Source organism: Triturus cristatus, chromosome 5_1 (genome assembly GCF_964204655.1).
Source record: "Triturus cristatus chromosome 5_1, aTriCri1.1, whole genome shotgun sequence".
Classification (NCBI taxonomy): domain Eukaryota; kingdom Metazoa; phylum Chordata; class Amphibia; order Caudata; family Salamandridae; genus Triturus; species Triturus cristatus.
This window is the reverse complement of record NC_140587.1, coordinates 778,439,478-778,464,037: the sequence shown is the minus strand read 5'-3', so window position 1 is coordinate 778,464,037 and position 24,560 is coordinate 778,439,478. Positions and strand designations below refer to the sequence as shown.

The 24,560-nt window shown below is 41.8% G+C and overlaps 1 protein-coding gene across 2 annotated transcripts in view; it reads left to right on the top strand.

Annotated features, from left to right (window-relative positions):
- The window catches only part of MIB1 (MIB E3 ubiquitin protein ligase 1), a 376,461-nt gene that overhangs the window by 145,514 nt on the left and 206,387 nt on the right, over positions 1 to 24,560 (top strand). For both annotated transcript variants that reach the window (XM_085605778.1, XM_085605777.1), the window contains exons 6-10: positions 2,352 to 2,556; positions 8,883 to 9,066; positions 16,031 to 16,175; positions 18,183 to 18,316; positions 21,598 to 21,705. In XM_085605778.1, the coding sequence (XP_085461904.1) occupies positions 2,352 to 2,556; positions 8,883 to 9,066; positions 16,031 to 16,175; positions 18,183 to 18,316; positions 21,598 to 21,705 (776 nt within the window). The remainder of the gene's footprint in view (positions 1 to 2,351; positions 2,557 to 8,882; positions 9,067 to 16,030; positions 16,176 to 18,182; positions 18,317 to 21,597; positions 21,706 to 24,560) is intronic.

Genomic DNA, 24,560 nt, shown 5'->3' with positions numbered 1-24,560 from the left:
GTTGGACATTGACAGACTCTCTAGTGATGTTAGAGGCCTGTAGCTCTTTGGCTGTCAGGGACGTTTATACACATGCCGAGGAAAGGTGAAGTATAGAGACAGTGGGTATTGAAGGCTTTGTCTGGTCCTCTTACTTAGCCATCAAGAATCCTGAAAATCTTCAAGAATTGGTCTTTGGAACTCTTTCCTCATGGATAGGAGCTTCGTCATGCAGAGCCATGGTCCACTTCTTCCGTAACTACAAACCATCGTAAATAAAGGGGATCTTAATCTAAATATCATTCCACAAAGAAGTTTATGGAGCGGCAGCACTCCAGAGAAAGAATTACAGCTCCTTGAACGACTCTTAGCCCTGCTACATTAAGAACTTTCTTTCAAAGGCCGTAGATTCAACTCTTTCGAATAAACATCAAAGCACAAGTTTGAAATCTCTATTAAGCACTTTCCGCCAAGCTTGCCAAACTTGCTTTAGCTCTGCTCCTTCCAGAAAGTCGCCCATGGCTGCACTCATTGGCCATCTGGTGTGAGAACAGCGCTACCATCAAAGCTCCATATCTCACCACGGCAAGAAAAACCTTTTCTTTTTAAAACCCTGCAAATGAAGATCCCTCACTCCACTCATTCCACTCGTTCAAGGCATTTTGCAAGATACTGTGAAAACCCATTTTACGCTGTAAGCTGAGAAAAGAATAACTCCTGATCAAAATCCTCTCTCCGTGACAACTTTTAGAGTAAAGGCAATGCAAAATGTAGTAGTTGGAATGGAAAGGGGGTTGCAGCAGAGGACATGTGAGCAGAGAGGGAAAGTGGGGAGTCAAGAGACACAGGTCACCAACAGAGGTAAAGAGGGGAAGAAGAGAAATTTGGATTAGAGATGGCAGAATAAATAGCAAGCAAATGGTGAAGTAGCAAGATCGAGAAGATATTCTGTCTAACTGGGGTAAATATGCTACTTAATATCTGATCTATGAAAATAAATTGTTTACACTTTTGGAAGGCCACCCTCTGGGCATGCTTTACATATAGATGCAGGAGCAGGAGAAAGGTCAATACACCCAGCACTTACCACTTCACATTAGTTTATGTACTCCAGCCTTGCTCCAAAGAGTGCTTTTTATATACACAGTACAGAAACAATTCTTTTGCTCTGCATATCTTTAGGGAAACGTTTTCAAAGGTGCAATGTTCTGTCTGTGCTATTCATACGCTGACCAAATTAAAAATTGCAGAGCCCAGTTCCCTATAGCACAGTGTCCAGTAAAGGCACTGCAGACCTTACTCTGAGGTAATGGATACCCAAAGCTCAGGTTATTGCTCCTGAATTTTTGTGGCAGCAGCACCTGACCAGACAAAGAGCAGATGCCTCCTCGTTCACCTAAAGACGAGTAAAGATCTCCCGCGTGCACAGTTTTGAAAACTCCTCTTACTGGCCCTTCCTCAGACAATAGCTGGGTCCTTTACTTTCACAACAAATTCTATTCTATTTTATGGTTACAGAGCGGGCGGTGCCCAACTTGTATATTACAATTATCAAGCAATATTGAAAGTACCATGTTATTGAAAACAAAAACAATTTGGTCTGTAACACATCAGACCAATCAACTAACGAGTTGCACCAAACACCACTGATAGCTCGCAGCCGCGTGTATTGACATGTGTATAGTTACGCATTTAGGGTTGTCAGTCTATGGTATATAAAGGTGACATACATGTTACTAAGGACAAAATGGAGGGTCGAGGTGTGGTAAAGGGGGTAAATCGATAAGTTGGGTCCTTTTCTGCTGTATATTCACACTGTTTCTAGTGTGGTGATGAGTGGAAGATAATGCCGGTGGTGCGCTTATACTTATTTTAAACTCTGCTGCAGTATTGCAAGGGACACATCTAGTTCAGAAACAATGGCATTGCCATCTGTGGTAAAGGCACTGAACACATTTTATCATAAGGACAAACCGGAAAAGACTACTTTTTTCTCATTGTGTAGGCTCTACCAAAAAGAGTGACACTTGCCCATTTTGTTCTGATAAACAGTTTGATAAAAATCCATACCGTTAAGCATCAACGTAATTAAGATGAGATTTCTTTTTTTTTAACCGTCACTTGAAGTCCAATTGTGTCTCAATTTAAGGGGCCTCTTCAGATTAGGGCAATTTAAAAGGTGAATTTGTTACCTTTTGCTATTGATACTGGGACAGAACTATCTGGATAGCATTCTGCATTTTATAGAGCTGTACTTAACTAGTCGTTGTTTGTTTATGTTTAGAACTGTAATTGACTTCTATATGTATAATTCTAAAATTTGCATATTAGAAAAAAATATAAGCAATAAATAAAATGTCTCTTATCTGAAGGTGAGCAGAACGGTAACAGGAATCCAGGTGGATTGCAGATTGGGGATCTGGTTAATATTGATCTTGACTTGGAGATTGTACAGTCCTTGCAGCATGGACACGGCGGTTGGACTGACGGCATGTTTGAGACCCTTACCACCACGGGCACAGTGTGTGGAATCGACGAAGACCATGACATTGTTGTACAGTATCCAAGTGGCAACAGGTATGCAGTGGTGACGGTTTGATTTTTGAAATCACTCAACTGTATCTCTTTTGTGCAGCATTTTTTTCTTACTTTGAAAAAAGAATTGAAATCAATTTCTGCATTAGGTTAGGTTTCTTGTTTAATCCACTTTTAATAAAATTGTCTGTTAGCTCCTGCATGAGAGCATCTTGTGACAAATCCAAGTACTTTCCCTTGCATGGTTAAAACAGCCATTATGTTTTTAGCAGTGCAGCCCATTCTTGTAAATCGATTAAGAGTTCAGGTGAAACTAGACAAATAAATCTTCTCATGCAAGTGTTATTCCACGTAGTGTTGTCAGTTTGCAGGTTTATTTCACGTGGTCCGTGCCAAAAGTGCCCATATTTAAAAACTGTAGACTTGAGTGTATTCCTCCTAGTTGACCTTCATAGGGCGTCTTTCCACTATTCGTGGTTTAAATATTTTATAATCGCCTACCATTTCTGCTTGAATTGTTGGAACCTTCCTTACTATTGGCTGACCTACACATTCACATCAATGCATTCTTTTTTAATATTTTGCAGGCGACTGTAAACTCTGTTTGATAGCGACATTTTAGTGGGGTGACAAATTCTTTACAAACTCAGAAATCATTTCCTTCAGTACCCAATGAGTGTTCTGGGTTAAGTGCTCATCTGCGGTCTCCTTCCAGTACTTGGTAGGGACTCTAATTTCACAAACCACAGGATCTTATGTTTGAGGACAAAAATCACCTACAAAGTACCTATTCAAGGGAAGTTTCACAGGCACACAAGTTTGCTGAACTTCCAGCTTTTGGCACTCTGATTCAGCCTTTTTCCACTTAAAAAAATTCAAACTGCTGCAGTATGCAGCTGGAATGGTCGGGCGTCAGGTGTGTTTGAGGAAGCGTTCTCGCTGGTTATATCACTTATGATCCAGTATGCTTTTTGTTCCCTCTTGTAATCATCAAGGTCATTTAAAATTAATCATGGGAATCTCTGTTTTTAACATATGGCAAGCCTAGACATGACATCTATTTCACGCTTTCCTTTTATTGTTCATGTAATTTACCTTCTGCCTCAACAAGGACTACCTCCAAATACTCTAGGGATCACGTTTTGTCACTCCGGTTTTTTTCTTACACTAAAGAGGTGAAGCCGATGAAACTAGTTACCGGACGTCTAAACCGGTCTTCATCAGATATCAAACCGCTTTTCAAACTTTGGCAAGTGACTTTTGTAGTAAGCTGGCTCTTTATAAAGTATATCAAAAAGAGGTATACTGCGCAGGTACCCCTTATAAGTGGACATGGTTTTTCTCTAGCAATCCCATGGTGCTCTCTTAGGGGTTAGTGTGGTCGAGCAGCTTTAGGCTTATCAGGGGAGTGTTAGACATCTGCTGCATACACACAGTCAATAAATGATGCACATGACCCAATAAGGAGAGCCACGCCGTTTTATGAAAATAACCGATATCTTAATATATATTTAGGCACCAAGAGCATCAAAATCGGGTAAGTAAGTTTCGAGTTAGAAATATTTACTGTTTTCAAAAGCCGATAGTGCAGTTTCTGAAGCAGTAATGTCCTCCTAAGGAGGAAAGGCATATACTGCATACAAGTGCTTTACTGCGACATACAGTGCCAATTTTCCGGACTTAAGGTGATTATGGAAAAGAAACAATTGATGGACGGAATGCTGGACAATGCAAACATTCACCCCCAGTCACAAGGATCTGGGTTTAATCCATCATTCTTTTGCTCACCACACCACCCCAGTTTAGACTCAGCCATATGGAAATCAGTCTTGAACCTGTTCCTTGTGGGAACAGTCTAGCCTGAACTGCCAAGCCAGGTCCTCCCTGGACCAGAAACAAGCATCCTGGGACCGGTTTCAGGGCATCACCCTTCATCAGCCAGGCTAGCTTGAATCCAGTGGTGTAGTGAGCACGGGACCCCCGTCTGGGCATACCCTTCCCACTTAGGGCAAAAGAAGCAATTGATGGACGGAATGCTGGACAATGCAAACATTCACCCCCCATCTCACAAGGATCTGGCAGTTCGGGCTAGGCTGTTCCCATTGGGTGCAGGGTCAAGACTGATTTGCATATGGCTGGGTCCAAACTGGAATGGCATGGTGAGCAAAAAACACAGATGGATTAAGGCCCATATCTCTGTACTGGGTTGAATGAACGACATTGTTCTGCATTCTGTTCAGCAATTGTTGTTTTTGCATAAAGTGATTATGGAGCATGGTCCAAGAAAGTACCAACAGGTTACCTCGGGCAGCACTGGGGTGGCCGGGTGCAGAGGTGCAATACAGCATCCGGTGCCCCATTGAAAACAGTGGGGAACGGTTCGGCCAAAAATAGGCTGCAAGCTGGGACTCGGGGAACCAGTCTGGCTGAACAAACAAGGGTTCTCCGGTCTAGCGATGCTCGAGGGGGTGGTTACACCTTTGGTCCTCTTCTCCTCGTGCCAGGGCGGTCGGATGCAAAGGTGTCCATAAGCATCAGGTTTTTGCCACCGGAGACACTTGTGGGTGAGGGCGCCTGCACAAAGAGGCTGCAGGTGACATCATGAAGTCCACAGTTGGGAAACCCAAGGTGGGCTTCCTCTCTGGAGGGTCTGGGGGCCACTCTGGCACAGTTGGCCCACTTAAACTCTGGCTAGAGGGCACGGGTGCCGTGGTGCTTTCTGGTGTTGGGTTTTTGTCGGTCCGGAGTCCTCGCAGCTCTTCTGGGATGCCTGCAGGGTGCAGAGGAGCATCATCGCTACTCCACAGAAGTTCCTGAGTTTTGGGTGAAGGCTGACAGTCCTCACAGGCAGCTGCAGGACGAGTCGTCTTTGGCGCAATTGTCAGGGACAGCAGACAGTCACTGGGCCTCTGTTCTTGCTTTTGCAGCTCTTCAGTGTCCTCCTTTTAGGTCAGCCGGTTCTGATTTCCTGGTGCCAGGGGCTCCCCTTAATACTAGATTTAGGGGCGTTGGGTGAGTTTAGGGTTGTAGCCAAAAGGCTGCTTACACCTGGAGCAACTACACCCCCCCTATATGACCACTTCCTGTGGGAAGTGGGCATAACCCTATCCCAGAGTTCCTAATTCTGCCATCACAAAGATGTCAGAATTTTAAATTTCTTGTCTACACCAGGTAGCCCCCCTTAGGGGTGGAATTAGCCTGAGGGTGAACACGCTTCCCTGACTACTATTTTTCCCACCTGTCCAGGCACCAAATGGGCCCTGGTCAGGGGAGGTGGCATCATCTCTGAGAGAAGCCAGATTTACATACCTAAGGTGGCGGCTTTTTGAAGTTCCCCGCCTTAGTATGCTAATTTACATGTCATCCTGCTGTAGCGGGTGTAAAACACCCTCTGCCAGAGCTGGCTTTGTTCCTGATCTCCTGAGAGCGTGGGCCCCTACCCCTGGGAGTCAAACTAGTCTGTGGTGGCAGGAGGGTCAGAACCAGTCAGCCAGCACACTAGTAGTTGGTAGATTTTCAGGGGGCACCTCCAAGGTGCCGTCCGGGTGCATGTATTAATAAATCCATCACTGGAATCAGTGTGGGTTTCTTAATACAAGATTTGTGATAACAAATATCTTTTGTTTCAGTGAAGCCATTATGTAGCTGTTTTTGACCAGTGCCCAGCACATGTACTTAAAATTGCTTCCCTGGTCATTTGTACTGGCACTAATTGAACTGGCCAGCACAGGGGAATAGCTGCTCATGCAGATATGTCCGCACATGTAGTATAGTGCACCCCGTCTTAGGGCTGTAAGGCTTTCTGAAGGGGTGACACGTGTCACTTTTATCTGCACCACGGCACGCATCCTGTATGAGTTAGGTGAGTGGTCTCTTAGGGTGGCACAATACATGCTGCAGCTCTCAGAGACCCTCTTTAGCCTCCTTGCTCTTTTGTTGCTTCAGACGATATAAAAAAAAGTATTCCAGCGGTTAAGTGCTTTTTATATCACCTATTCTTTATTACTGAAGCAATTTTCTTAATCTGTGTAAATCAGGTGATATTGCTCTGTACTTGGTTAGGAGCTGACTCTTTTGGTAGTTGTTTTGTTTCTAGGCCTACTCGGACGTAAAAAATCCCGGAAGCTGAAAGACGGTTATCAACTTTACAGTATTAAAATTGAGCTAGTTGGCGCTTCCAGCTTCTCAAGATTGACATCAGTGATTCATCTTTGTGATGTCTATGTACTTCGTCCTACGCTGATGAAGGTACAAAGTCTGCACTGTTTGGTGCTTTTTCGATCTTGCCTACCAGACAGTGTAAGCTATCTGTTGGTAAAAGGACCAATTTTTATTAGCTTACAGTAGGCTTAGAGCCCACCCATTGCTTACCATCAGTTGGCTTTACTGTCACTCCCATTTGCTTGCTTTTCATTTATTAGCTTGTGCATGCTTTCCTTCCTTTTCTTGTGTTTGTCCCACCCCTGCAGCATGGACACATTACTTGTGTTCTTCCACTGCTTGCGTTTCAAGCACTACCTCATTCTTTTGGATTAAGCAATCCACGAGAGTGCATGTGTTCTCTAGCGGTCATCCTCATGTACTTCTCTCCACCGGCTGCACTCCATGCTGCTGTCTCACTTGTGCGCTTGTCCCCCAACCACTCTGTTGCAGTTGCCCTCATGTACTCCTACCCCCACATGTGCTCCTCCCCTGCCTGCTCCACATTGTGGTCTCTCGCAAGTTGCTTCTCCCTTCACCTGACCCTTTGTGTTGCTTTTTTTCCATTGCCCTCTGTATTGTATCAGATACACAGATCCTGCGTGTTTCGTCCACCCTCTCCCTTTGTGATGTCCCATCCCTCCCACATCCTTTGTAATGCTTCTCACCCTCTTGAGTGCTCCGTGCTTCTTCCTCCACCCATGGTAAAAAAAAAAACGCTGGTGTCATTTTGTAGGCGACGCATACATGATGCACCTGCCTACAAAATGATGCAGCTGCCGCATCATAGTGCCTTTTTTTTGTTTTTCTTTAGCCAAGCTGCACAGCATTGGGGAGGCTGTACTGCATGGGTGAAAAACATTGGCAAAGACAATTGCTCCTTATAGCATTACATATTTGCTTTGGTAATGCTTGTTTTTAGCGTATTCCTGATTCTTGTGTTTTTATGGCTGCAATGCAGGACTTCAACAGTTTATGTGAGTCCAACTTAAGCACTGTTACTCGTTTGAACATTGCAGTCATTGATAATTTTCACTTTTATGCTATTGGTTATCTTTACTGGGTCAGCACCATACCCTTCTCTTGCAATTAGTTTCCAAGAGCTAAGAGTGGGAGAGGACTAGGTAAGAATAAAACTGTACTCCTTTAGTTTCGTTGACATAAACTCAGATCTGGAAAATATTAGTTATATTACCGAATTAGGGCTACGTCACAATATTCATGTAGCACAAAAATGACTGTAATGAATATATAATGCCGGTACTCGGTTATACCCATTCATGTCAAGCCCTGTGGTAATTTTAAAGTTCTCCCACCCCGGACGCCAAATCTTAGTTTTTTCTTTGGGCAGTCCGTGTCCCAGTATATGGGTTAGTCCAGCAGGGTGCACCTGTCCTTTCCAATCCGCATTCTTTTAGGCGTGGGTGGTGATCATCAGTACTTAGCGTGGAGGCACCCCGGGCCTCAATGGATTAGGACCTTGATGCATAACTGTCGCCCCTCTATGATGCCAAGAAATAACAGTTTGGTTGAAGGGCCCACTCTTCACCCCAGCACTGCTGATAATTTCTGCTTCTGCTTAGTTTGTATGTATAAAGCCCAAAATAATAGATAAGCTCCACCTTTTTGTCAGTATCCCATTTATTGAAAAATGCATAAATGTGCTGCAATTTTTAATAGTGCAGTGTTTTAAAAAATGTGTGAATTCGGGGATTTCTCGTGAACAGTAAAATGTGTTTTCTTTCTCTTCTGTTAGTCATTTTTTTTTCTTGCCCCCTCTGAGTAATGTCTATTAGCAATATAATGAAACCTCAGGTTGGGATTTCCATAGATTTTTCCTTATTTAGTCTTGAGTGATACAAATTGGTGGATGATACTCCCACCATAGCGTTATCATTTGTGTGAAACTTCCTATTCTATGCACATCATTTGAAGTATTGTAGAAGTCTTTTTTTTATTTTTTTTATTTTTAAACCGTGTGCGTTGTCTTATTGTAATAATCTAAAGTTGTGTAAAACTCTGATATCTATTAGTCTCTTTCTGTATTAATTTATTTAAATTGGAGTTTCAAAGCCCTCTTGACACAGATACTCTGTAGTAACTCTCAATTCCATCAAGATTAAGTTGAATCAGTTGAATGCTAACTTGAACAAAACATTTATCCCTAGGTGGACATTTAATCCAGCTGTTCTTACAAAGGCCAACATGGTTCGTAGTGGTGATGCCGCTCAGGGTGCAGAAGGAGGGACGTCGCAGTTTCAAGTGGGAGACCTTGTTCAGATATGCTACGATTTAGAACGAATCAAGCTTCTTCAGCGAGGTCATGGAGAGTGGGCTGAAGCAATGTTACCTGTAAGTGTAATAGAAAAGTTTATTGCAAGATGCCATATGAAGAATGGTGTGTTTACATGAAGGCAACAGTGCCATTTGTTTGACTCTAAATATGTGTGGACCTGCTACTCCATGTTATTGCTGTAGTGTTTCAAGTTTAATCCTGTCCCCATGTTTATTCCTAGACTTGCAACCTTTTTTATTTACAGCTGAATATATAAAATCTGTAAAGGTGTGCGAACCCCAAGTTTCAGAAAGTATTATTGTATATCTCATTGACTAGTGTTTCAAAGGTAGGGTAAGGTCTTTGCTGGCTCACCTTTAGATTTCAATATGTTGTAAATGTACTGAGAGGTGGTATCAGCCTTACTGAGGAGTTCGTCACATTTGACGACAAAGTCTTATAGTCGTGGATGTATATGTATGCATGTACTATGTAGATAACAAATATTTACTGGTTAGTACTATACAATTTGCTTAAAGAAAGCAACATGACTATTAGTAAAGTCAGCCATTCCTTGAAACAAAACAGATACTAGTTTTAGGTGTCCTTTGGAAATACTGGAAGCATTATCAATTAAAATACCCTTTCATTTGCACAAGTTAATTGTTAATCCTTTGAACATTTTTCTCTCAAAAGTTTAGGGGTGGAGACGTAATTCAAGGGAAGTAAAAGTCATATTCTTATAGAGGTAATGGGTCTTCCATATTCCACTGAAGAGAAGTATTTGAAAAAATGCAAAAAGTGACCGTTAGGAGCACAATGAAAATCTTTTTGATCTTATGGGTTTTGATTGATGAGGATGATGTGTAGACCTCAGAATGTCTGATGTACCGTTGGTTGTCCGCATAAATATTAAATTTGACGATCAGCTATACAAACGGGTTGTGAAATATTTTCACAATATATGTAATGCAAGATCCAGAACAAGAAATGCTAGAGAGCTTGGAGTCCATTTTGTTTTTCAAACTACCTAGGATTGCATGTCTGGAGAACATGGAGCAACAATTGGTTAGTGCAACCTAGGTACCCATCACTCCTTGTAGTCTATTAATAAGCAAGCAATAGTCTAGTACAGCACCTTTTGCTTATGGTTTAAACATCTATTCTAGAAACTAAAATTTGTATATACCCGTGTTAGATTGACCTTAAGGAAACCACTCTATGACACATAAGAGCCCATCTCTGTGCTCTTGCACCTTAACATAATGTCACAAGGTGGATTTTTTAACCTGATTGGTAGCTGTCTAGATTTAAAAAATCTGGGTGAACTTTTTTAGCGAAGTCGAGAGCCCAGCTATTTAGAAGACATTCATGACCGTTGTGATCGATTTGGAAATACCAAGTGGTGTGCAAGCCTTCACTTTATGCTAGCTTCTCCTCGGCAGAAACTGTCCTTAAGGTTATTTATGCACTTTTTTTTTTTTGCTTGGTTGATGGTCGGCAGTGAAATTATGAGGCCTATCCAACGAAAGTTGCCTTTTTGAGTTTTGGAGGTGCTTAAAAAAATCCCATCTGTAGTAGTGTTGTTAATCGTTTCAAGGGGACATTTTCTCAAACCTCTGCTCAACCAGCATCTTACACTCACAAGGATATTTAAGTATGGGGTTCTAAAATGGATGTCTGAAAGTGTTGGTCGAAAGCAAAACCTTAAAACTGTTGTTCAAACCAAAATCTGATATAGGCTACTTTGTTTTGCATTATCCCCACCCCCACCCTTTCTGAGTGAATCTAACTTTTTTTGTTTTTTTAAATAACAATGAGAAATAGTTAATTTCATGTTAATCGAATGCCTCTTAAAGTGAGACCACCTTTATTGGTTTAGACTAGTACCCCAAAACCTCTTTGATCAGCTTTCGAATTAGTTTTTATTAGATGTCCTTAACAGGAAACCATGTAGTGCCCATTACAATAAGACCATGTAGGAAAGTAGGATCTACTTTTATGGTTACCCCCACTTGTTGCCTGGCACTAAGCTGTTAATGACTAGTCTGACTAGGATCCTGCTAATCAGGACCCCAGTCTCTCTGCTTTCTCCCCTAAAGTGTTATGTTCAGTACTTAAGTACATCCCAGATTGGATACTGAGGTACCCTTATCAGTACCCAGGGCATAGGTACCCCGGAGGTCCCCCATGGGCTGAAGCATATATTATGCCATCCATGGGAGATCATTCAAACTGTAACTTCAGGCCTGCCATTGCTGGTCCTCGCACCCCTTACGAAAGAAATAGGTTTTCTATATCTAGGGTCCATGCACTTAAAACCTATAAGTTACCCCATAGCAGGTCTTTACAATCCTGAGGTCAGGGTGCTTGGTTCGAAGTGTGAGGGACACCCCTACAGCCTACGGAGTCCGTTCTCCCGGGTTGTAAGTGAAGCAGTCATATACCATGTAGAGGGGAACTGCACAATTACACGATGACCATCTCGAAATGGGCTGCAACTAATCCTATCATGTTTAGTGTCAAACGAGTTGGAATCATACTCATACAACCTAAACGGTGTGGGAGGTATGATTCCAAGCACTGGAAGAGCCCTCTGTTAAGCTCTCATTGCTCCCAGTACCAATCTCCTAGACCCATACAGCACAACTTAGCTGCTGCCGACCAGAGGCACGATTCTGTCATCCTGCATCTGAGCCACGCTCAAGCAGGGGAAGGCAGAACAATAGGTATCGTGTCACAGGGAGGTGTGACCCCCTCCCAGACAGGCTTTAGTGTATTGGGGCTGGGTGGGTGCCCTTGCCAGCGCCACTTAATCTGCATGAGGGGCACATTTGGTGCCTCCTTGCATAGTCCAGTTCAAACCAGCTCTGGAAGCCATTGGGAGGGTCCCCTGAATCGTCCCAACCCTTCCCTTGGGGTACTTAAGGGCTTACCTGGGCGTAGGCCCCTAGATTCGTCGTGGGACACGATTCAATTCAGACACCACTTCAACTTCTACCGTCTGGGCACTCTGGACTTCGTTTGGGCTCGACTTCGTCTCCCTTCCAGTCTGCTGCATCGTCTGTGCACCATACAGGAACCTTCCAAGGCTTTGGGCATCCAAGAAACCTGAAGGAATCTACCTTGGAGTGAAGGAGTTGCTTCCCTGCATCTGCAGGCACCGCAACTAAGCTGACCCGTCTTCTGATCCTGAGCTCCCGCAGACTCCGAAAGGCTCAGCAACACAGGTGGTGTTTCTCCACAGCTCTCAAGGCCCGCCCTGCCACCTCACCAAGTTTGAGGCCAGTGTCCCTCGAAGGAGCCGCAGGAACCGAACCCCTGTGCACCGTGTCGACTTGCCGTTGCAAAGGCATGTTGGCTTCCTTCCACCAAGATCTTCGGGCTCCAAGCAACCCCAACCTCCAGCATCTCCAGTGATCAGAATCCTCGTCCACATTGCATCGTTTGCACCGTGGCCTGTATTTTTTGGTGAGCTGCTTGAGGTCCACTTGCGACTTCAGTGCCTCCGTTCTGTGAGTCCTGTTGAGGGTCACCTTTGTTTCTGTTGGGCTCCCCTGATTGCTTGGGCTTGTCCTGACTCCCCTGCTTGTGGTGAGTCCCCTGGACCTTGCTGCTCCTGACATTGCACCTTCTTCGACTTTCGTGTTATTTGCAGTCGCCAAGGCTTGTTGGTAGACACCGACCCCTCAACCTTCGACATTCGACATGGGACAGCTTGTGCACAATTTCTGATCTTCCACAGCGTCGCCTGGTCCTCACAGCTGCAGAGTCAAGGTCACCGTCCACTCTCCTGCAACTCCTGACATAGGTGGGCATTCATCTTCAAAGTCACTGAGTGACGTAGACTCTGTCCCCTCTCCTTGCAGGAACTCTTCGGAGGAATCCAAAGGTAAATTCAACTTGCTCCTCCAGCAGCGGCATATTCCTGAAGTCCTCAATTGGGTTTGACAGCGGTTTCCGACACCACTTCACACCTATGCACCCGGCTTCCCTGGTGTAGGTAACGTGAGTGCTAGGGTATCCACGGTTGTGGTGGCTCTCCAACCTTCTGTTTCCACGGAGTTTCTTCAGGGTCCACTGGGAAGGGTCTTTAATCTTTAAAATTGCCACCGCGACTTGCACGTTGATTTGTATGGCGAACGCGTTTGTGTTCCCACACTGCACTTCATCATCCTCTGGACATTGTCTTGACTCGAGACGTGGTTCTTATACCACTTTCTTAGTATATGGTTTGGTCCCCTCTCTGGGATCCACTTTGTATTCCATGCTATTTACTTGATTTCTATGCAAAGTATTGTGTGCATTGTGTATAACTTCGGGGAGGAGATATCTCTGTGTTAGTGAGTGTTATATAATAAATATATCTTTTCATAAATACATTGTGTGGTTCTTTTTCACTTAATCTATACCTATAGGATTGCGTTCTGGTAAAACAAGCTGCTTTACACTCCTTCTGGACTAAGCCTGAAGGCTGCTGTCCACAGCTACCACTTAGAGAGCTTTCTCAGGTTGTCTAAGAACTCCTAAATCACCATAAATTTTGTCTGGACTGGTGCAGTATGTCCACGTGTATGTGTTCACCACATACCAGGCCAGCCTCTCACAGACCATTACTAAATTCAGCCATTCCTTAAAACAAAACAGATACTAGTTTTAGGTGGCATTTGAAAATACAAAAGCTATCCATTAAAATACCCTTTCATATGCACAAGCTGCATTGTGCCTGGAAGTGCAGCTGATAGAAGACATGATCGTAGCCAACTGGTTGATTGCAGTCTGTGGGGTTTGTTGACGCAGCTCTCATGTGGGATGTAGTTTCCATTTTTGTGAATTGAAAAACCTTTTCAGACAAATGACAAAGGAAGTGTCCCTCCTTACTTTGTGAGGATAAGGAACGAAGATGCATTGTTCAAAAACTGCTTTACAGATATGTCTTACTGCTTTGTTTGTTTTTTCTCAGTGCAAATTAGTTATTGACTTTCTTGGTTATAATTTTTCTACTTTTTACAGAGCCAACCTGACAAAGATTGTTTTCTTGAATTTAAGTTCAGAAAAAAATGACTGTAGTTATGTTAATAGATGGCACTAATCAATCCGTAGGCAGCTCAGATCAAAGATGCTTCCGCTCTATAGGAACAGCTTTTGGCCTAAATAGCAATGCAAGAATGTTTGTATTTGAGGTCAGAGAGTTTTGAGCACAATTGTCTGAAGAACTTCATGAAGAATCAGTTAGGCACCTATAAAAACACTACATTGAAATATTAGTTTTATTTAAAAAAAACTAAATTAGATAAATAGTATTTGGTTTTGACTTGGAAACAACGGGACTCTTGCTCTGTTGATAGCTGTTAGTGAAGAACCAGCAATCTGCTAGAATCCGCAACACCAGACAATAAAGAAACTTGTATCACATTCCATGCTGTTTAATATGAAGGTTAATGAAGGATTCGGTTCACAGGGCGACACAAAGGATCCCAAGAGAGCAAAGCTAATTCTTTGCTGAGAACACAGAAAAAGTTCGACTCATTTCCATGCAGGCCTTAATACTGAACGTGCTTTGCACCCAAGAAGAAATTGTCCACTGAAAAATACAATTATGTTGGGCATCATCATGTTACCATACAGGACTCTTCACTTGCAGGCCATTTAAGACCTTACTAACACTCTCACAATACCTTGTGAAAATAAGCACATTCCCTTAATGAGCACAGGCCCTTCTCAAAGTGTACAGACCACATTAAAATTTGTGATTATTTTATGAAAGATCTGCCTTGTGAACGCCTTTTCATTATGGCTGTGTGCACCATAGGAAGACTGAGTGAATGGATGCCAGCAAGATAGAAAGACAAGGTTTATTCTAGAGTACAACAATGGCCTCTTCACACCACACTCCTCGTCTAGAACATCCACTGTCGTCTTATGGTTCTGACATTCGTAAACTTACAATCTACCCTTCGTTCTATGGCTAAACAAAGTAGATGATAGTGTGAGGAAGATACCACACACCTTCCTCTTTGTACAGTTTGACTCAGCAGCACAAAGAGAAGAAATGTGCTTGACAAGAAGGTGGGTATGAGGAGGTCCTTACCATATCATATTTACTAACTGTTGCCTTTGTTTGTGCTGGTATCGGTTTTTCTGAAAAGATGCAGCTTTTCCCAAGAGGTTCTCTGCACCCTGTGTGCTTAACACCTGAATCGCATGTGTAACATGATGAAAAGATGAAACACCGGGGTCCATTGTAGATTCATGTTTGGTGCATACTCCTGCTGTCTTCTGTAAGGTCTGGAAATGTATTTTGTAGCTTGGCATCAGGCTAGAATGTCTTGACTCTACATCATCCCAAAATATACAAAGCACTGTGAAACGGACATCACCGTAGGTTACCATCTTTTGGTCATGTTGTGTGATTGAGTGCCTTACTAGAGATCAAAGGACACGCTAAAACTTTCTTTGAGAGCGGGAAGAATCAATAGCATCTGCTTTTGCAGCGACCTTACCTTTACCTATCAGAATCTCAGCTCTTGCTTGATTTTTCACAGCTTTTCAACATTGGAAGTTAAACAACATCATGCTGATTATAGCATAATATGGACTTGTACTCAAGTGGTGGTTTCAGGGCGAAATCCGCAAAGTATTTGACTTTATTCACTACATGCAAAAAGGAGTATGCATAATGCAGGTTTTGAGCCGACGGGGCACCTCAACTTTTCGACTGTTTAATGTATTAATGTATTTGTAACCTAGTAACGGCTTTATTTCAGTGTTGCTGTTTTGCGTTTTTATTTCTCTGCTTTTGAGCTGGGTTGGTCAGGAAACCACCTTTTGAGAATGGTAACTGGCATCTGTTGTCGTCTTCTTGTGCACCTTCCCCATTTGTAGTGTTCCAAAACAATTCTTGTTCCTGAGGAGACTGTAAATCTGAGTGAGCTAGATCTTGCACTGTTCCACTGCAGTTTGAGTCGTCTGTATCGAGAATATGGCAAAGATATTACAGAGAAAGTAATTAAGCTTTTCCACCTTTTTCCATTAATGCAGACACTGGGTAAAGTTGGCAGAGTGCAGCAGATCTATTCAGACAGCGATCTGAAAGTGGAAGTTTGTGGTACCTCCTGGACGTATAATCCTGCAGCAGTCTCTAAAGTCGCATCGGCTGGATCCGCTATAAGTAATGCATCGGGAGGTCAGTTCGAAATGTTTTGTTTCCTATTTTTAAGAATCAGTTTACTAAATTTAGACTGTTAAAATAGTAGTTATTCTGCTATGCAGATACAAGAGTAGAACAAAGGTACATTTACACCTTTCATTATAACCTCTACTTTCAAAGCCTGTATATATATTTGCATGTCTTTTTAACAGAAAGTTGAATTATACAATGTTTGCATCTTCAATCCTAATACTTAAAAGCTATACTTTCTCTCCAAATCCCCTAGGATCATCTAAAACCAACATTAATTAGTCTTCTCTGTAATACCCCTTTTCCAAGAAAATAATTGAATCCCTTCTGGAAGATTCCTCCCAGACCAGATTTATGCTTGCCAAACTTGAAGTATAAGGTACCATGAGGGCCTCTTCACACTTGAATCAAGGCCTGCACATTCATGTGTCTCCTAAAGGCTCTTTTTTATCCTAGTTGTGTCAGTCTACTGAAGTAGCAAAAACGAGCCTTCTTGGCATGCAAGTAGTTGCAGCACTTTACAATACGGTCTTGCATATGTTTTCTTGTACTTTGAGAAACTGAAGGTTTGTATAAATGCCAAAACAAAATGAATCTGGTCCATTTATTTGAGCAGAATTTGGCATTTTTCACCAAAAGGGAATTTGTTAGGAAATGAGACTCACTCCCTTGTGGCTCAATACTCCCAAACACTGTGCTTACGTAGGTTAAATGCATACAAGTATGGAGACTGTCAGATTAGGGCAGATTTCAGTGTGGTATTCATCAAGAGATCAGGTTTCCTGAACTTGGCATTCAGTCTGCACGTTAGTGCTGCTAGCAACCCTTGGATAAGGTTTATCCATTAAAGAGGCAACAGTTATGCTCTTATGGGAGGTGATTTTGCTATCCAACAATTTAGTCCAACTCGTCATTTTACAACCTCTGCCTTATGCTTAAAGACGGCCCTGGCCAAGCCTTGTAGACTGGCCCCATTCCACTCAAGGGATCCAGAGAGTACGTATGAGTGTGCGTGTCTGTGAAGGTGGAAGTGTCTTTGTTTGATTTTGTGCTATTCAAACCGGGAGTATGGGGGAAGGTGACACGTTTGTGTGTAGTGTAGGTCAGACACATGGTATATTGATAGGCAGATATACCCAACTTGCTTTACAAAGTATTTCTAAATTTGGGGTCTGCTCATTGCTGGCTGAATGGTGAGCTAAGTTATAGAGTAAAACTTACCCATGGCGTCCCTCTAACCAATTATTTAGTCCCTTTGATTGCCGTTAACACATCCAACCATACGAAACTTTGTGATCCCGATTTGCCTCCTAAGGTGATAACAGGCTAACCGATGTGCATGTCTTCTCTTTTTGTCACTGATGCTCCCTCTGAGATCAAATATGTTTAGGTTGTTTATATAGCACAAATGTGCCACCTGAAGACTTCTTCCAGTACTAATGTGCAGAAATGCCAAAGTAAATGAAAGATTGACAGTTGAATTGAATGTTCTCCATCAAATGATTATGTAACTGTAAACAATAGTCTTCTGGTGGAAGAGAGTCCTCGGTTGAGTCAGTTAAGCTTCAGATTGACTATGCTCAGTATGTAGTTTAGAAGCATTAGACAAGACACTGTGACATGAGGGTGATTGTTTATCATGATCCTGGTGTCCTAGTTGTGCATGAAAGCAGCTAGCATACTCTGGAATGGCTGTGCCTGTGGGAACTGACGTCCACTTGAGTGAGTCAGCCTTCTGTGAGACTTTATAATCCATCCATCATCCTTGTAATTTCATGCTTTGCAGACCTAATATCTAGCTTGATTAACTCTTAATTATACTTTAGTAATGTTTCCCAATTACATTTTAATAACTTGTTTCTCCACGAACCTTGAAATTAAGTCTTACTTGAAGAATAACCATTTGTCAAAATATAGTTGTATATTTAAGTTTGCAATGCATTCTATTTTTTCAGATTCTTTATTTTGCTTTAGTAAGATGAAAAACTAGCTACTGTGTTTGTTCATCCACAGAACGTTTATCTCAACTATTGAAAAAGTTGTTTGAGACGCAAGAGTCTGGGGATCTCAATGAAGAATTGGTCAAAGCTTCTGCTAACGGAGATGTTGCAAAAGTGGAAGATTTACTTAAGAGACCAGACGTGGATGTAAGATGATCATTCAGATACTTATACGAACAATGCTTTTATTTATTTTTTACCTCGGTAGCTAACTTTTTTGCATGTGAAGAACCTCTGATGCTTTGTGATTACATACCTTTGATTCCTCCACTTGTACGTAATTTTAAGTAAACTCTTGATATTAAAAACAGTAATATTTGTTTTGACATGACCTCATTACTTCGAAACCCATGCAATACCGTTACTACCATACCCACTTTAGGAGGGACAGTATCAGTTAGTAAGACCTAGAATACCTTATTGCTTATGCATTAAATTTGTCTCTTTCAAAGACATTAAGCTCCAAGGTAATCAATTGAAATTCAAAACTTCCTTCATTTTTGCTTTCTAACCTTTGGATACGTGCAGTACATGGATGTGTTCAGCATTGGAAGTCTGTGCAGGGAATCCTGTTCAATGTCTTCTGTAAATGTGCTGGCAGCTTTTGTCTCCTTTTAGAGTCTTTTATCCTCCCCAAGGTACACCTGCAATCTGGTATGGCTGCAGCCATTACTAGCATTTTCACAGAAATGTTGTTTTTTTAGTTTGTAGAGGCTGCTGCTTGCTTCCGGCATCATCCAGGTGCATTGTGGTGGTAGAAGGTTGTGCCAGGTGCATAAGATATTTGTGGTATGTTACATCATGCCTCTGCGGCTTTGGTTGCTGATGCATGCAAGCACCGGCTTGAGTTCAGTTAGTGTTTGAACTTGCCTTAAGCCCACTAGCTTCAAATATCACTGAACATAAATCTCTGTGAAGAGGAGTCTTCTACTGTTGGCAGTTTAAAAAATTGCGGGCTCAGATAGTTTGGGTCCTTTGTGTTCAGCCGTTTGGTACACCGCTGATTCCTTGATCATTTCAGAGGCATCTATTTTAAAGTAGTTGCCGCTCATGCAGAATTAGGAAGATTAATCAATTGGTTTGTTGCAAATAATTGAATGCAAACATAACGCAATGTAATTTTCTTGATCTTGGGCGTCCAAATATGTAGCAACTTACTGAACTATTGCACACCGTGTAATGTTTAGTTTAATATTTCCAGTTTATTTAGAACCTTTTGGGGGTGCAGGAAATTGGCTTAAACTTTATTTTTGTTAGTTTGTTCATGGGACGTTTACAAATATAGTTAAATACGTACCTAGTTACATACGCACTGACTGCGCTTAAAATACTCCCAACACCCAGAGAGGTCTCTCAGCACAGATCTTAAAGTGACCTTTACTTTAAGAGAGTCTGTGATACACCACCAAGACTGATCAGATGTAGGGAGGGAGGTAATGACGTATCTCATTTTACAGCTAAAGAGCATTAGCCCAGTCTTGGAGCTGTGCAACTATAGGTTGTCTGACATCTTGGTTGGATTTTAAATATAATATTCTGCAGAGCGGCCACCCTTGACCAATATTTTGTAAAACTAATATAAACGTATAGCATCTACATATAACTGGTGACTGCTGCCCAACAAACATCAGCCTACTAACGGCAGCAAACCCCAGCCAGTGTATGCCACATCACTAATCAAAATAAATCCAGACGAATTCCATGTAATTTATAACAATTAAACACAGCTCCAACAACCAATAATGCCGCAAAAAGTAATGATTGGCCAATCATTTGATGTAATAGCAAATGTGAAAGCAAAGAAATCTGAAAAAACCCATAGAATCTTCAAAAGCAGTAAACATTGAATTTAACCCTGGACTGGGAATCATAAAAATATTGCAACGCCCATAAAAGGGGAATAACATAGTGAATCAGAATCCTGCCTTCCCTCATATTATCAAGGTAGTAAAAAAATGAATTGAACTAAAGTAACCAGTTACTGTAACTAGAAGCTGGAGAAGATCTTCTGGACTTCTTTCTGAGTATGAAAAAGTAAATGTCTTTCATTTTCCTCATGCTTTAATGGATAGGCAACTTTGTGAAGTTATCATTAAAACTGTTAGCCCAAATGCCACTGTAGCATTTTCCTTGGGCACCATGTGTGCAACTCCCTACTTATTTTGTTCATGAGCACGAAGTGTACAGTATTTTATATATATTGCGCAGACATTTAGCAATTCTACCTAACGGAATTCCTAGTATTCACGAAGTGTTGACTCTAGCATTTCCATGTGTCACATTTGAGCAGTTTTGTGATTTTAAGTATCTGTGAAGGCAGCAACCATGTGTTTTGTGTTTTCTTTTCGGCACCATTTTCCAGTGTAAGGGAATACAGGATCGGTGGCTGTGATTCTTGCCTGGACCACTCATATCAATTAGAAAATTCTTACTTTAGAGATTCCAGACGGGAGAGCAAACTGTTGTGTTCCTTTAAATAATTAGGGCACACCTAGTAGATTATCCAATCTCCAAAAATAAAATGCAACTTTTGTGGAAAAACTAAAACTGGCAGTTGTTAACCAGCTCTCCCACAATTATACTCTGCATGGTAAGGTGTAAAAAAAAACAAAAAACTGTTTGAAACTCTTTGATCTTCAGATGTGGAGCCCCGCCCTGAATCTTAAAATCAGTACACACACAGTTATTGGTATTTTTGAACAAATTAGTATTTATGTGCTTTTCTGCTACAAATAAAGTATTACTTCCATGATTATTAACCCACTGAACAAAATCAATGAGTGGACCTAAATACATCTCAATCATTTTTTATCACACATCCTAAGCATTTCTTAAAGCAAGTTCTTCCGATGAGGAAACATGCATACCCACATATACTTGCAGAATAGATCCACAGCTAGTGTGGAATCCAAACTGATGCAGAGAGTGGAAACATTCTTTTGCTGTCTTGTTAGCAAGAGCAACACAAAATACATGACAATTGAGCTCACAAAACTTCATAAGTTTGCTGAAAGCCCACTTTAATATTGAACTGACTTGTCTTCTAAACCCTAAGCGATTTTCATGCTCTTTAGTGCATTCTGCGCATTATCTATAGCCGCATTAACAAATAGCTACATGTGCTCTGTTTTGCATCACATGAACATATAATAAGAAATGCCATACAGGTCAGGACTTTATCTACCAAAGACCGGGGGTATTTCACTAACCATTGCATGTGTGTCACTTTGGCTGGTGCATATCCTTCTCCATTTGGCGTTTTTTTGCAACTACTGTGGTCAAGATGTGTTATCTGTTTATTATGTAAGCTATTTAATTTAGTTGGTTAAATGTTTCCAAGATTCTCCTTACATGTTTTATTTTCTATATCATCAGCTAAACTATTATGCTTTGGTAGTTTCTGAAAACATTTCCTTTTATATTCTAAGGTGAACGGGCAGTGTGCTGGACACACTGCAATGCAAGCAGCCAGCCAGAATGGACATGTTGACATTTTGAAATTACTTTTGAAGCAAAATGTTGATGTGGAAGCAGAGGTAAGTTTTAAATTGTAAACAGTTTGTGTAGCGTACCTTTAGGTATGCAGTCTACGCATTTGTGTAGCACTAATCACCACTGTTGTGCCCTTTTAGCAGATTTTTAGTTTGGGTGCCCTTTTGGATTGCTTTAGGAAGGCAATCAGTCGAACTGGAGGAACCATCTCCTGATAATGTTTCGTCGTTGTTTTCCTTGTGTGTGGTTTGTAGAGAATCTGTTCATTGTTGAGGTTTTGAATGACGGGTGTTAGTGTGAAAGTAAAATTAGTTTGTTCTTGAAAGATGGTGGTGATGTTTTGTATGTGGGCAGGTGTGTTGCAGCATTACGTTTTTTATCTCAGTTGCTGGATGGATCAATTTTCCATTGCTCAGCCAAACTATAGCTCTGTCTACTCACATACACACTCTCACACCCACACACCCACGCCCCCCAAACCCCCTCGGGTCCTGTGTCTTAAAATGACGTGATGTAGATGTACAATTTTTTTTATTCATGTTTCTAGTGTGTAGGTTGCATGGATGCGCCAGCTCTCTAAACGTGGCAGCACAGCTATATGATTTTGGTGCTGTGTTGTGTGTTCTATGGTGAAGAGAATCCTCTCTGGCATGTGCTGAGCATGACCGTTTATAGGTGAAACAATGGTGTGTGGTGTTACTGATGGGCGTGGAATGTTACATAATTTCAAAATGTGTTAACAATGACATTGTTTTGCTAGTGTTAGGGCTGTCTATAATGTATTGAATGCTAGGGTGTCAGTTTTGGACAATGAAAGTAGTATGCCAAAAAAGTTATCTTTACAAAACCAGCGCCCCTTTTTTAATTAGTGTGCGAAGCCAGCTCTGATTGACCTGTGAAAGGAAAATTACAAAGGGTGGGGAGCACATTACAATCTTCACCCAATATATAGTCAGATCCTACTACAGTCATGTGGTTCTGCTAAATAATAAATGTGGAATAAGTAATTATCAAGACCGTGGTTATTTTCCTTCAGACAACGGTGCATTCAATGTGAGAAAACCCAATGTACAGGACTAACCCGCTAGACAGTGCTTCCTGAAAGTCTGGAGAAATAGAGGGCAATGTCAATCTTCTGTAGGATATATGACAGTACTATAGTTGCTCATTTCATGCTCTAGTCCAGTGGTTCTTAAGCTGTGGTCTGAGGGGCCCTGGGTGTTCAGCAAAGCCTACTTAGAGGGTCTAAGCTGCTTAGAAAAGAAAATAACATTAACAGATTAATATAGTATATATAAATAAAGAAGCAAAATTGAAATTTATAACACGTTTGCCAAATATGAAGGAATTTGAAATTGTAGTCTAAAAATTAAGTTGGTATCCTCAGATTGATTTGTGGGAGTAGTGCAATTACATCAAATAGAATATAGTATGGTTGATGAATTACTTGGTATTCCAAGAATGATTCAGTGGAAGTCCCCAGATTCAAGTAATCATTAAGTGGGGACCACAGACGTCAAAAGGTTAAGAAACACAGTTCTAATCAAAGTTACCAGTTTCACTTGTGAGAGCTGCTGGAAGGAAGATGATTCGGACATGGCATGAAATGCTAATCCTTAGTGTGCTACAAACAAGAACATTTGGTTGGATTGAATTTGGAATTATGCAGGAGTGGTTTGGGTTTTGTCTTGTCTGAAGGTGATTCATAGCATTCTATTTTTTTTTTTTTTTAATAATTCTTTTTATTGAACCTTTACTGGTCACAACTTCTTCACACAATCACACACATCAAGTTGTACAGCTATGGAGATTGGACAGTTACCTTTTGTAACATACCTTTACAGAAAGACATAAGTTATTCTAATTATGGTGATGGTGGACCGTCTTCAGAAGTAAGATCTGGCGGCTCACATATATACCCACGATAGGCATTCCATTTGTCCCAAATAGCAGTCCATTTTTTTGGGCAGCCTCGTGCCATGTAAACCGTTTTTTCCCTGATCATACACCAATCCATATCCGCCTTCCAAGCTTCGGCGACGTTGCTGCCCCCCATAGGCGCGCGGTATTTCTTTTTGCCACCAATTGACCCAGAGTTGCCCATAGTTTATCTTTACTGTTAAGATCTGTGGGTTTCCACACATTCAAGAGACACCTCTTCGCTTCAGGCCTAATCACAATTTCCAATATTTCGCTCATGCAGTCATGTACCTTCTCCCAATATTTCTGGAAACACCCACAGTCCCATATAATGTGCATAAATGTGCCCTCTAGGCCACACAGTCTCTTACATTGTCCATTCGTTGCCCTACCCATTTGTGCTAATCTGGGCCCAGAGACAGACTCTTTGTAAAATCTTTAGTTGGACAAGGCGTAGTCTGGACGAAATCGCCACTTCCCATGGGGAGGCAACTGCCTCCTGCCACTCCTCATCATCCAGCTCCAACCAGTCCCTCTACCATGGCTCCCGTAGTGGTGTAAGAGGATCTCCAGTGTTGTTGAATTTTTTTGTAGGTAAGAGAGATTACTTTATCTGGTAGGTAACCATCAAGCAATCTGTCCTCTAGTGAAGAGGGCTCTGGTGGTGTGGTTCCCTCTGACAGGTTCGATTGGAGGGAGTGTCGGACCTGCAAGTATTGAAAATATTCAGTGTCCGACGGCTGATGTGTGCGCTGGAACGAAGCAAACGCCACTACTGTGCCTGCCTCCCATAGGTCGCCGATCCGTGATAACCCAATGAAATCCCATTTGTCAAACCCCCTTGACCTCCCCAGGGTGCCCAGTTGTTCCGAGTCCCATAGCGGGGTGGACAGTGTACGTTTTCGGTCCCACCTTACGCTACGGTTCACTGCATGCCAGACTTGGACTGAGTGCTTTGTTGGTCCGTTAAAAAGTATCT